The sequence below is a fragment of the Ascidiella aspersa genome, chromosome 6 (genome assembly GCF_963924565.1).
Source record: "Ascidiella aspersa chromosome 6, kaAscAspe10.2, whole genome shotgun sequence".
Taxonomy (NCBI): Eukaryota; Metazoa; Chordata; class Ascidiacea; order Phlebobranchia; family Ascidiidae; genus Ascidiella; species Ascidiella aspersa.
The window spans coordinates 9,037,462-9,050,929 of NC_139452.1; the positions used below are offsets into that span (position 1 = coordinate 9,037,462).

At 36.8% G+C, this 13,468-nt stretch overlaps 1 protein-coding gene across 1 annotated transcript; it reads right to left on the bottom strand.

Annotated features, from left to right (window-relative positions):
• Nucleotides 1-461: 461 nt before the first annotated feature.
• Nucleotides 462-12,474, bottom strand: LOC146139546 (proto-oncogene tyrosine-protein kinase Yrk-like). Its single transcript, XM_083392480.1, has 11 exons — nucleotides 12,343-12,474; nucleotides 10,770-10,873; nucleotides 10,098-10,265; nucleotides 9,824-9,976; nucleotides 8,134-8,283; nucleotides 6,913-7,052; nucleotides 6,248-6,370; nucleotides 4,763-4,919; nucleotides 4,043-4,183; nucleotides 2,306-2,451; nucleotides 462-1,283 (listed from the first exon to the last, which is right to left on the bottom strand). Exons 1-11 carry the CDS (start codon nucleotides 12,417-12,419, stop codon nucleotides 1,164-1,166), a joined length of 1,479 nt encoding a protein of 492 aa, XP_083248606.1. The 5' UTR covers nucleotides 12,420-12,474; the 3' UTR covers nucleotides 462-1,163.
• Nucleotides 12,475-13,468: the final 994 nt, after the last annotated feature.

Here is a 13,468-nt window from a genome sequence, read left to right on the forward strand (position 1 = left end):
TTTTACAGCTTACATTTTCCGCCTTAACAGTTTTAAAATTAGATACTGCGCATGCGCACATCGGACTCGTTTTTTACGTGGTGTTACTCGATTCCGACTCCGGCAAAACAAACGGACTTCGTCGAGTCCGACTCCGACTACGCAGCCCTGGTTTTGGATGTAAAACAGTTGCTCCAAAATCAGGTACGGCATTATAGTTTGTCTTTCAAGGAACGTGTATAGTTCATGAATAAGTTTATTCAAAGGGTTCCTGTCATAAGTTTTCAGCTTTTTTTAAACGCAAAGAGTTTCTTCCACATGAAGCCTTTCAAAAAGAAGAAAAATACATTATTTTTTAAAAGCTACTTTCAACCTAGGCTGAATACCACAACGAAAAACTACAATTTTTCAGAATATTTATTTTAACGCGTTTAACAGCAGACTTTAAGCAAAATAAAAACAACTATTGCAGTGAATCTAACAAAATTTGATTATAGTCACAATAAATTTAGGACTCTTAGCGAATATGAACATTCAAAAAAGGTGACAAAACACGTTGGTAATTACGATTTAGACACGTTTTTTTGGACTATTTAGCCACTTTTAATTAGGTTACTAGTATTGTAATTTAAATTTGTTCTTTATAAGAAGATAATATCAACAACAAATTCTTTTAAATAGAAAAACAACTCTATTGTTTTTTCAGCAGTTCGAATATTAACATGCTATCGAATCGCATTGCCTGTGAATCAGTGTCACATGCACCGTCGTGTATAAAGAACAAAATAAAAAATCGAGCGCGAGAACTAGATACAAAATGAAACAAAAACAGCGAAGTTCACGATATTAAAAATGCGTTAATGCGTCTCACGGCAAAGAAAAAAAAAAGAGGATTGTAAAAATGAATTTGTCAACATTGATTAGAAATCATATAACTTACGTTACGAAACCCAACAAATCCTTAACAGTGAAATTTCTTAGGCTTCATCATCAAAGGGTATTTCCTTGTGTTTTTTAAAACAGTTTTTAGCCAGTGCAGCTCACTTTTGACCACTTATACTTACTCCCACAAAACCTATTGACAAAGGCTCAACGCTGGGCTTTTGACTCGGTCTGTTTACACCTCTACAGTCAAGTTAGCTGCGGGCTGCGTTCCGACAAATAATACAGTGTGTTGTGTCCTCCTACAGGTATATCCTGTCCACATGCCGATCGACCGGCTGTGCAGTCGTTGTTTTGACACTCTTGCCCAACGGTGGCTCGTTACAGTGTTCGTGCGCCACTCGAATGTGCCTTATGTTGGTCTGTCAATTGGAAATAATGAACCGTTAATTAAAGAACTTTCGCCTAAAACCAAACTCTCTTTCTTATCGGTTTATTTTTCGATACTTTTAGTTGCTTCGTAACTACTTCGTCTAAATTTGAAATGTTAGTAAAAGTATGCTTCACGTGTGGAATTTTTTACCAACAACTCGAGAGGATTTTGTAAAAATAAATTATGTCAGTTTTTGGGGTTCTCAAAAAACCTGTGAGTGAAATACGAAGAAATTGACCATATACGGTACTTTAAGTTCCCACTCATAAGAGCGCTGTCTTAAGTTATTTGGGTCGACGCAAAAAATAGTCCAGTAACACGGACTTATGTTCAAGTTATGGCGATTTTCACCAAGAGACGTCAAGGCGCAGTCCAAGTTATTGACTTATTTGCCAATGGCCATTGGTATGAATAAACCTTAAAATATATTTGGTAAACTCAATAGATTTGGAGCATCACTTGGCATCACAAATCAGCCAAAGCGAAACATAGAGAAAGCGAATTGTTTTACGGGTAAAACATAAATAAACTGATTTCGCCTTTTGGTTAAGCGACTTAAACTCAAGTTACGACATATATTACGAGGTCAAGTGGTCGAAAACACCAACCACCAGTGTCGTATGACTTAAAGTCAATGAGTGCACTTAAGTCACTGTTTTGAAACAACTGACTTAAGTCCTTTTAAGTGTAATGACTTGACTTGGATTTAATTAAATATGTCAAATTATATATATATTTTTAATTGAACAGAAATACATTTATTTTTAGGTTTCAACTTTTAAAATTTTTCTAACTTGTTGGATTGAATACTATTTAGGACTAGGTAAACTGACTATTCGCTTTATTTTCGTCAAATAATACAAGAGATCTAATGAAATGATATTTTTTTTAGTTAGGACTCGACCTGTTTATTGTTGAAAAAACGACTTCAGAGTTATTTTTAAAACGACTTAACTGCCACTTAAGTCATTGCAAACAGACTGAGGAGGTTAAATCACCACACACACTCACAATAACTTTCTTGAACGTCGGTCTTTCAGTGGGCTCGTGGCGCCAGCACTTTTGCATCAAGTTGTAAATCGACTCGGGAAGGCCGGCCTGTCTCCCTGGTCGCATTCCGTCCTGTACGGCGCCCAGAATGCTTGGAAGTAGGATGTCTAAAACGAATTGATATAAGTCATTTTGGCGAAAACAATTCGTTTTTTTACATGTGGCCAGGGGTAGATCTAAAGGTGTGTGTGGGGGGGGTGTCCATGTCCCCCCGAAAATGTATTTTTTTGCCCATTTTAGGTAAGCAAATACAAACAATTTTAGCGTTTCGCGCGAATTTAGTTATGTTTCTAGAATGCATTCTTAGTCCATTTTAAGAAAATCATTTTAGCCCATGTGCGTCGTGCGTCCTATCGCACCCTCGAAAATAAAAGTTTTAAAACGATATAAAGACGTTATGCGCTTTGCGGTTCCATCACAGCGTTGAAACTTTTATAACGAAAGTAACACCTGTCCAATCTAAAACTTTAACAAAGCGAATCAAATCTGGGTGCTTTTAAGGTTATTTTATGACGTCGCATTTAGCTGTAACTTTGCGACGTCACATTTTGACTAGAGTTTGTAACGTAAAATTTTGGCGTAACTTTGAGACGTCTTTTCGGACAAAAAGGTATGACCACCCACAAAAAAAAATTGCCAGATCCGTGTGGGTATGCAAATGTAAGCACACACAGACAGAAGGCCACTGAAACGTTAAACCGTAAGGAAGGGATTTAATTTACGACAGGAGGCCGTAACCTTATGCCAGCGTTCGTCATTTTTGCATAAATTATTGGCTTGCTGATAGGAGAAGGAGGACCTTAGTATACAGATAAATGTATATACATAAACAAAAATTTAAACATAGGAATGCAGTAAAGGAATAAACCCAGCATTGAAACTTATAAATGAGCAAAAGTCTCTAAAGGTTATTTTACAGTCATATAATTTGTGATGCATTGGACCTAATGTGAAATTGAATATACCTTTCATATTTTATATCCCGTATAAATAAAAGCCCTGTTCAAAACAATAAAGGGCGCTAATCGCACAATATATTACTGTCGATGATTTACATTGGGGTTTGTGGGTTTGTGAGTTGTTTAAATTGCATATCACAATCAGGGAAGGTTTGCTTGTCAGACTAACGTAACGCAAACCACACAAATTCGTGTGGGGTTTATTGCCTCTCTGAACATGGCGGCCACAAAATGCGGTAGTATTGTAATAAGCTTTTATTTCAAGGCTGCACGACTGCACGATTTGAGAAATAGGACTGAGTACAGGCCGATTTGTCGACTCGAATGTTTGCCTGTTTGCTGGGACCATTTGTCGTGCTTACCGGGAACAGCAAAGCATTTATTTTTATGAAGCCCAAGTATTTTAAAGTCATTCGGTGGGTTAACATCATGTTAAATCCACATTGTAAACAAATAAAGGATTTCGGGCAAGGCATTAAACCAATTATGTTAAACGAAAAATAATTTAGTTTGTACAAATCGTCACGACAAAAATCTAGAAATATAGCATTGTGCTGACGTTATGGTTAAACTCGCATTGAAGGATATAATTTTGCTAAAACATATTCGCGAAGTTTTAGAAAAAAATAGTCTTAATTTTCAACACCAGTTATGTGCTCATATAACGCAAAAACTCGATTTGGAAATAAACGAGAATAATGTTTGAAACAAGACAAGTAACTTTTGGAAGAGAATTTACCTGCAAACGGCAATTCCCCTTTTGTGAAGAGTTCGTAAAGGAAAAACGCAAACGACCAAACGTCAGAAGCTGTCGAGAATCGACCAAACGATAAACCCTCCGTCGCCATCCAGCGGTACATGGACTTTTCGTACTGCTCGTCTAAAATACAGAAAAGCAATATTTTCTGTTTGTGAGCTTTCGCGGCAATTTCATTTTTTTTACCGACAAGTGATCTTTCATCTTTGTTATACTTTTGGTTCCTTTCAACAAAGTTTGCAATCTTCAGTGTTATAACATTGCATTAAATTGGCTAATCAGCTTTCAGAATTAGCCGCGTATAGTTTCAGTAATTTAACTGAATTTATGCGAAATTAGCGAGTGGTGCATTTTCTTTAGCAAATTTACCGCGAAACTGGCTTATGCTGACCAACAAGCAGCCCGCTATACCGTAGCATAATAACTGCAGGGATTTTGTGGATAAGAAAACGCAAACAAACGTTTCAAACAAAAAATTGATCAAAAAATTCGCCCAATCTTATCGATTACTGCCGACAAGCCATAAATTGAAATGACGATGTCTAAATGAGGCACCAAAATAACACTTGGAAAATCCCGAACGGTATAACAATGTCACATGGGGGCATTTAACCTCTGGTGCGTCGATCAGGGCAATCGATGCAACCAACTTATATAGCCGTACAACTTTGCAAATAAAACAAAACACGCTTTAAAACGGACCTGACTTTGCGAAGTAGAAACCGTTCTCGTTAAGGCTTTCCGCGTAACTGAAGCCAGTCAGTTTTGCATTGAGGTCGTTGTCCACCAGCAGGTTGGCAGCTCGTACGTTGCGGTGGACGAACCGCATAGACGATATGTAGTCCAGGGCAGACGCCAGCTGTAATAGGTAAAATGCAAAAACTTATTTTGTTTTGAAAATCAGTAGCGCACCAGTTTCCCGAAGGAAGATAGGTGTTAAGTTATGGTGGGGCGTGGATTCAAAACGTGTTTAAAATTTAACTAACGAAAAGAAGTATCTTGTAGAATGAGGATTAACAAACATTTTTAAAACAGATAAAAAGTAATCAAAAGTCAAAGTGTTGCATTCCTTGTTGAAGTGTGTAAAACCAAACTTTAAAGGCAGATTAAAAAGTTTAAAGAACTAATATAATGTTGCATTCTTTGTGGATGTGGACTAAAGGAATAAAAAACAAGTTATGTCAAGGGGAAAATTCCGGTGCGGCATTCCCCAAGTCTTCGCAAATCGAGTAAGCTCGTAAAATATATTTATACCTCGCTAAATACGTCACGGTATTGTTACCGGAATGCAACAGCTTCTCATTAAAGTGATTACCAGTGATTTACTGAAGGCGAGGAGCACGACATGCAACTATTTTTATCATTTTAAAATAAAAAGGCCAATGTTGGTGTGTTAACGGACGAATTTATGTAGTGGAACACTTGTAAACTAAACTATTTATCGACTTTGAATGAAGGCTTAATATATTTTAAGTTATTACACAGTGAACATACAAATCGTTAAAACCTCAAAAATATTGCGAACTTAAGCTATAGTAATAAAGAAATAACGTTTAATTTTGCGATACTTCCGGATCCGTCTTGAATTGGTCATATAACAGCATGCTGGTCAATAACATATTTGACTTTTAATAAAAAAGCGAAGCAGCTTAAAATTTGCCTGTTAGCCAAAGCGTCAGCCAGACATATTTTAAACACCATTTACGAGTTCCTTGACGGTTGACGACATAAAATGTACAGGAAAATTTAGGAACGGTAAAGCTAAACACATTTGTGTTTGGTCAACACTACGTGACTTTAAGCATGCTACTGTGGTTTTGTTGTACTTCCCACGCGATGTTTATCGCCGAGACACCATCTGGTAACCCGGTCGAGTGTGTATTTTGTTTTGGAAACGGTGAATGGTGCAAATCTTTTAAGGTTTTTATTTTAACGGAACGTTTATTTTGCGAAAAAACAACAATTTTGTAATGTGTTTTAAAATATCTGTTTTCTGTATCAAATTAGGGAACGTGGCTTTAATATTTTGTTTTGCCCTTAGAGCTATCACCACTTACAAAAAATATAGAAACGTTAAAAAAAGCAATGGCTTAAAAGTTGTCAGACAAGCATGGCAAAACTCTTGCCAGATTTTTTGGCGCTTGTGAATAGAAATGAAGTCTAAATTAGAACGTCAATTTTCCTAACCTGTTCAGCGACCACAAGCAGCTGACTGAATGCCGTTTCGTAGCAGTCATTTTGCAGCAGAAATCCGAGAAGGTCTCGATTCTGGTGATATTCGGTGACCACACAGCTTGGAAACGGCGTGACCTGAACAAGGCAAAGGCATTTGAGAACATTCCGAGAAATAAATAACCTCCAATGACCACTTGGGTTGTTCTGTTGAGCTTCTTAGAAACGTATTCCAACCACTCGTCATAAGCCGTTCAAATACGCCCGCTGTACTAACATCTGGCAAACGAGAATTGTTTATAAAAGGTTAATTTAGACTTGAATCACCGAATTCGAAAAAACTAGTAATCGTATTAAAATCTAAACAACAATTACTTTTATTAAATTCACAATTTTTGATTGTTGATAAAATAGCGTTTTTAGGTAGACTGTAAATCTCAAAGATTAGAAAATAAGCATCAGATTTGTAGAACTGTATGTTTTCTTACCAAGTTAATAATGAGACATATCACCAAACCGCACTTGGCCTTCTCTGTAACTTTAAATGCGATTATTACTATTGCCAAAGTATAATATTTAAGGTAAATTATGTGTATATATTATTATTGCCCCTCCCCTGGACATTTTTCGGTCTCTGGACATCATGCCCAATGAAAACCATTAGCACAAATGATTCTCACCACTCCGACGAGACGCACGATGTTTGAGTGCTTGAGGATCTTCAGGACGGATGCTTGTTCCATGATCCGCTCCCCTCCCTCTTCACCACCGTTCTTCTGCATCTTGACAGCTACAAGACCCCCAGTCTCATCCAGTGTGGCTGTTATAATTGTTATATGGTAAATAAAAATCGATTTTAGGTAACCGTCACGAACAGGTCCATACTGGAAAATAAACAGACCGCCTCGTTAAAGGATACCGTTTTCCAATTTTCTTTATAACGATAGAGAAATAAAGCCCGTAAAAATCGTTCGGGAAACATTTACTGTACTGTGAAAATAGTTTATCGCAGTCAAAAATATTTACTGCACCGTCAGATGTGTTTGTTTGGTTCGCTTCCCTGCTGGAACATTTTCGCTATAAAATAAATTAATAAAAGAAAGGTTTTGCCTATTGTGTACAACAGTTCGATATTTAACTATACGTTTAAATGGTATACAATGCATGCCTTTCTTTTAAATAAAGTGAATGCCACAAAAGCCTGCTGTAACCAAAATAGAACAATAGTCGATGCCCGGCAATTGTTATAATCAAAATATTTCAGCCTCGCTTATTCCTGATATAATTCGTGAATTCATAAACCTCATCCAAACATTTAAATGCTAGGTTTGAACTGCAAATATGCCCTTTTATCTAAATGCTGTGAGTTACAACAAAAATAGCCTAAAATGACTTGAGTGACTCCCAAGCACCCCGGGGTTTATAATTATCCGGCAAACTATAGAATGTCCAATTCACGTATGTATATGCCCTTGTTTGGTTACCTTCGGCAACGAAACATTACTGTAATAAAACAACCCATAGCAGTGAACCCTTAGGCCGACATCCCTTAAAAGAGACATGATCCTCAGCTAAGAAACTTTACTGGAATGGCCTTAAAAAGTTAGATATTATAAAAGCGTAAGAATAGTGACATCGCAGCCCAAGCTGATATTTAAAATGAGGCAAAAACACTTTTGTCATTATTTTATTGATCTAAGTTAATCAGCGACATTAAAATTATTCTATAAGTCTGAGGAACTTTACTCTTCAAACATCAAAAAAATTGTTTTGTCATCGTTTAAGATAAACAATTACCTTTCTAATCCCATCTACACATTTTGAACCAAGACGACAAATTTTGTATATACACTAAATCGTATACCGAATCTTTTAAAGTCACGTTAGTAAAAGCCAATCACCTTTCCAAACCTCGGCGGGCTTCTCACGATGCGACGATATCTTCTCGATGAACGTGAGCTTATCCCTGCTCATCTCCACTCCAGACGTGTTCTTCCTCCTGCTGCCTGAGTAAGGCGAGGTCAGACGAGTTCGCATGCTGGTCACTGTCTCTGGGTTGACATATTTGATGGACATTTTAAATTGACGTTCAACTGTATACTTTTGAGCAAACTCTACTGATGCGTTTAAGTCAAGCACGTATTAATCGCCCGCCACCCATTAGACATGAAAAAGTTTTTTGTAGGGATAGGTTCAAAACATCTGGTCTCTACTGAAACTCCATCTACGAAATACGTTCAACTGTACTTTGAAGCAAGCTCACTTAAGTTAAGCACGTATTAATCGCCCGGCACCCATTAGACATGAAAAAGTTTTTTGTAGGGATAGGTTCAAAACATCTGGTCTCTACTGAAACTCCATCTACGAAATACGTTCAACTGTACTTTGAAGCAAGCTCACTTAAGTTAAGCACGTATTAATCGCCCGGCACCCATTAGACATGAAAAAGTTTGTTTTAGGGAGAGGTTTAAAACATCTGGTCTCTACTGAAACTTCATCTACGAAATACGTTCAACTCTACTTTAAGCAAGCTCACTTAAGTTAAGCAAGTATTAATCGCCCGACACCCATTAGACATGACAAAGTTTTTGTAGGGATAAGTTCAAAACATCTGATCTCTACTAAAACTTCATCTACGAAATATCCGTTTCTAACCATCAGCAGTAAAGAGATTTTATTTGTGTGTCACACAGGTTCGGTGTTTTGTTGTGGTCACCCGGAAACAACGTGACAATATAACGATTGGCACAAGCTTCAGTTCTTATAGTCATGGTAAAATTTTACTTTTTTATACACGCTTAAATAACCAAAACGGTTCCCAAAAACATATTAGAAAATTTTAGAAACATAATATCCCGTACAAAAACAAAACTCGCTTTCAATGATTTTATGTAAAAATCCCCTAAAGGCGGTAATAATCTTATTTATTATTTTACGGCTGTTAGTTCGACTCTACTTTTCTGCTAAAATGAGTCTTTGTGAAGACTTTCTGACTTTTTTTATCAATAGAAAATTATGTAAATAAAGACTGCTGGTTGCTTCAAAGCTACTGTATGAGCTCAGGGGTATTATTTTCGTTGTACAGTAGACATAGAGATATAAAAATAAGATTTGTACAACAAGTGTCATTTTCCTATTAAAACACTATATAGCAACGCTTCTCCCAAGTGATACCGGCCCACTAAATATTTATCCACGCTTGTCTAAAATTGGATGTTTGTACACCTGTAGGCCTAAAGGCGTTCCTTTCTGTTAAAACAACATGAAAAATTTACGGATGGTCATACATTCGCAGCAGTTGCGAAGCTCTACAAAGTTTGTAATTGGGCAGGGTTAACGCCCATAGCAAGACCTATTTTATATTGCGATAACGAGAGGATCTTTACTTTGGTCAAGTTAAGAAATGAACAAAACTTGCTAGAAAAACGAAGTTAGAGAAGGCATGAATCGACAGACAAGCAATTTCCTTAAACTCGTCCTTTTGTCGCTCTTTATAGATCAGTATTTTACAAACCTGCAATATCTGTTTCTTCGGGCTAAAAATAAAGATCTACCGATACCGGTCAAGAAAACCGAAACGATCAAACTTACCTTGGTAGTATTGTATAAGCTGTTCCACGGTTGGGAAGCAGACCATGGGGTCAATGTAGTATTCCCCAGACAGGTTGACCTGGATCTTGCAATGGAAGATCTTACACTGGCCATCTCGCCATTCCAACACCGAGAGTCGATACGGGTCAGAGACTAGACAAAGTAAAATAATGTATGGATTCTGGCTGGGTTGTTTCCATTGGCCAAATCGTAAAGATGAGTCGCTGAACAAGTCAGTAATGGTCTGAGCTCAGTCCTGACTACATTTCTCCACTGGGGCGCAGCCAAGATTTCTCCGCCAAGAAAGAAGTGCCCGAGTTTGAACTGCGTATGCTGGCATTACGTAAACTTTTAACCTTTTTTGTTTGTGATGTTGGTTTACCTAAATCCTGTAGTAGCTTAGTGAAAACACAAAGAACGAAGGTGTTTGCTCGTATATAAGCTGTGCGGAAAACCAGAAATGTAGATCCAAATTAGGCAATATAGGCGCCATGCCTACCCTATTAGAATAACCGCTATGTAAAATGTGCGGCAGTAATTGTATTTCTTTGTAATGTGTGGAGATCTTTCTAACGTTGTACAAAGTACATATATTGCGAAATTATTATTTCCAATTCAGGTTATGTCTATACGTGACGATATGAGGGTCACCAAATTTGCTTTGTCAAACTATAAAACACTTACATTGATTTGCAAAGACAAATTGATTTATTTTTCCCTCAGACAACACTCATGTTTTCCAATATATTGGGTACAACATTTTTAATTTTTTGAGCAACGCTTAAAATATCCTTTTTCCAGGTGGATTAAAACCAGATTTCCTTAAGGATAGAATATTTTTAACTTTTTCACTATATCGTTGGCAGCCGACCGAATTCGAAACATCGGTGTAACATATTTTTCCTTTACGTTATTTCAGTTTACTTTCAACTCGAAAACGTCCTACCTGTGCTGGGCCTTGCATCTCGCACGAGAAAGGTACCCTCGTCTTGCCCATCTTGTAACAACTTGATTTCGGCATCTATTCGCGAAATTGTCCCAAGGTACCACCTTTAATAAGTTTGGATAAGATGAATTAAATTGATTACAAATTGGCGTTTTTTTTAATAGCACACTATCTTTATCGTTTTATAAAAGCTATAGTAATAGAAATTATATAATAGTGGGGGCTCTATCTGCACTAGCTTGCATACGATAGGTAGATTTGAGATTTTTGGCTCAGAAGTTTTCTTTAGCGTTTAATATGTAATAACATAAAAACGCAAAATCAAATTTATAAAACTGATTAGAATGAGGGGGTAGTAGCACACCGAAATCGAGTTGGCTCCAAGCAGAAATAAAAATAAAACACCAAAATGAACATCTGTGCCAAAAATCTCACGTCTATCTATCGTATGTATGCCAGATTTTCTTTTGACACATAGTTCCCTCACTATATAATTATGACCCTGCGCGGTAACAGACTAACACGGCTGTAAGACAAAACGTTTTGGTAGTAGCGACAAAACCATTTGCCGTCGACCCAATTTTTAAGATTAAAACTTGCTCCTAATGCTTTGAAGTGTTTTTTTGAACGATCGTAATTTGGCAGTTATAGTTTAAAAACTTTAAATTCATGCATGCGAGCACGTATTTTTTTAAACCATTATTCGCACTATTTTGAATCAAGGAGTAAGGGTATGGACACATTTTAGCATCGGACTCTTGTTTAGTTGGTCGACCTGTTATCTATTAGAAGTATTCGCCCTATTTATTCCAAACCGCTTTTTAAGTGCTACCTAAATGCTTTAGGCGTTGAGACACGATTTACGACCAATTCTTGCGCGTACTAATTGCGCCGTGACAAAAACACGACACGTATCCGGGTTTGTGTCCCCTAAACATGCATCCACACACGGTGATTTCGTGTCAGGTACATTGGCACTAAAACAATTGCAGCTTGCCAAAATACGTAGGTCCGGTATAAGTGCATTTCTTACTAAAAAAATGAGCTTAGCGATTGACGATAACGCTGAAATAAAAAGAATACATAAAAACAGAAACGGCTATTTACATAAAATATCTAAGCGGTCGTCACCTATATTATGAAAACATGAGTTGCAGAATTTCAAGTTAAAAGTTCATACATTGGCTATATACTGCTTTTAAAATGACAGGTCACCGATCAAGTATTTTAGGCAAGTTACGAAAACACTGATGAATTTCGTCGAATACACATATCGAAAAGTTTTTTGTCGAAAACGTTTTTAAACAGCGAAATGTCAATTTCATCGAATATATTCGCTTTACTATTTTTTTGGAATTACTTAAAAACGTGTATTGTGTTCTAAAGTTGTTTGTATAGGTTTACTAATATGTTAATATTACAAAGTAAATCGTGAAACGGAGGCCATTGTCCTTGAAACAAGTAACATCACATAGTGAAGGTTTTGCCTATAGTAAAACACTTCAAAAAGGTTCATACAAATTACCGTCAACGGTAAATACGTTTTCAAAAACCTAAAAATACTTTTACTTACGGAAAGTGTTTAAACTGCTCCCGCCGCGGGCTCGTGGGAGTCTGAAAGACTTCGTAGCCTGCCTCTTCCAAAGTCATTGCTGGCGTGGTCGTACAACTGCTAAAGCCAGGTAAGTAAAACACATTTCACGCCAATAACTGCAAAGTATATGGAGTGTCAACGTTGCTGCTGCTCGTGTGTTATGGCATGACAAACATATCAATAAGCTGCAAAATAACGATATCACGCACTGCCAAGGTTGAAACCGTATAATTCTTACATGCACACGTTGTTAATGATTGATTTTAACCTAAACGACTAGCTGTCGTTCTTTGTCGAATATAATTCTCTAATAAAACGTTAAGAAGACTTTCGTCTTTCAAACCGCAAAACGTACCACCGCAGAAATCCAATGCAAATGCGCTTATTTGGGGTCCATAGCAATAAAATCAACTGTGAAAAGCACTTTGGTGTCAGATTAAACAGTGATCAACAAACATGCGAAACAAGGTGGCCCTAAAGGTCTTCTAGGCTAGATAAAAAACAGAAAGTCTAAAAATATATCATGCCACATTAACTGTATAGGTGTATAAAGTTATTGCTGTATAGACATTTTGAAATGATTCAATCCAGTCCATAAATCAGGTCTTTTTAAATGAATAACAAGTCAAGTCCCAGCTCAAGTAAAAAGTCACGTCTCAGTCAAGTCATAGGAAGAGTAAGTCTAATGCAAGCCAAGACCTTGGAATATAACTAAAATGTTAAAATATTAAACTTGGTAAAAATACGATTATAAGATCTACCTTAGCTGAAAAAACACAAAAAAATACAACACAGGCCAACAGCAAGCAAATTGTATCATGTGCAAAAATTGGGATAAATAACTAAATTGTACCAAAAAATGCTTAAACAACTCCTTATTTCAACCCTAGTCATTTATCCAAATAACTGAAGTGAAGTCAAGACATTTAAAAACATTGCCCTAAGTGCACTTAAGTCAAATCATTGACTTAAGTCACTACAACACTGACAAAAGAAGTCGCATTGAAAGTCTTAAAAAAGTTAATTTCCTTCATAAGCCAATACAAACTGCACCAAATCGCGAATAACTTCTAAAACCAGGGTAACAAAACGCCCAAAAAACAGT

Coding starts and splice junctions, on each gene's coding strand:
- LOC146139546 (XM_083392480.1), bottom strand. CDS start 12,419: ATGACTTTGGAAGAGGCAGGCTACGAAGTCTTTCAGACTCCCACGAGC. Junction 10,266..10,769: donor AGATGCAAGGCCCAGCACAG/GTAGGACGTTTT, acceptor TTTTCCGCACAG/CTTATATACGAGCAAACACC. Junction 8,284..9,823: donor GCTTATACAATACTACCAAG/GTAAGTTTGATC, acceptor ATGTCAACCCAG/AGACAGTGACCAGCATGCGA.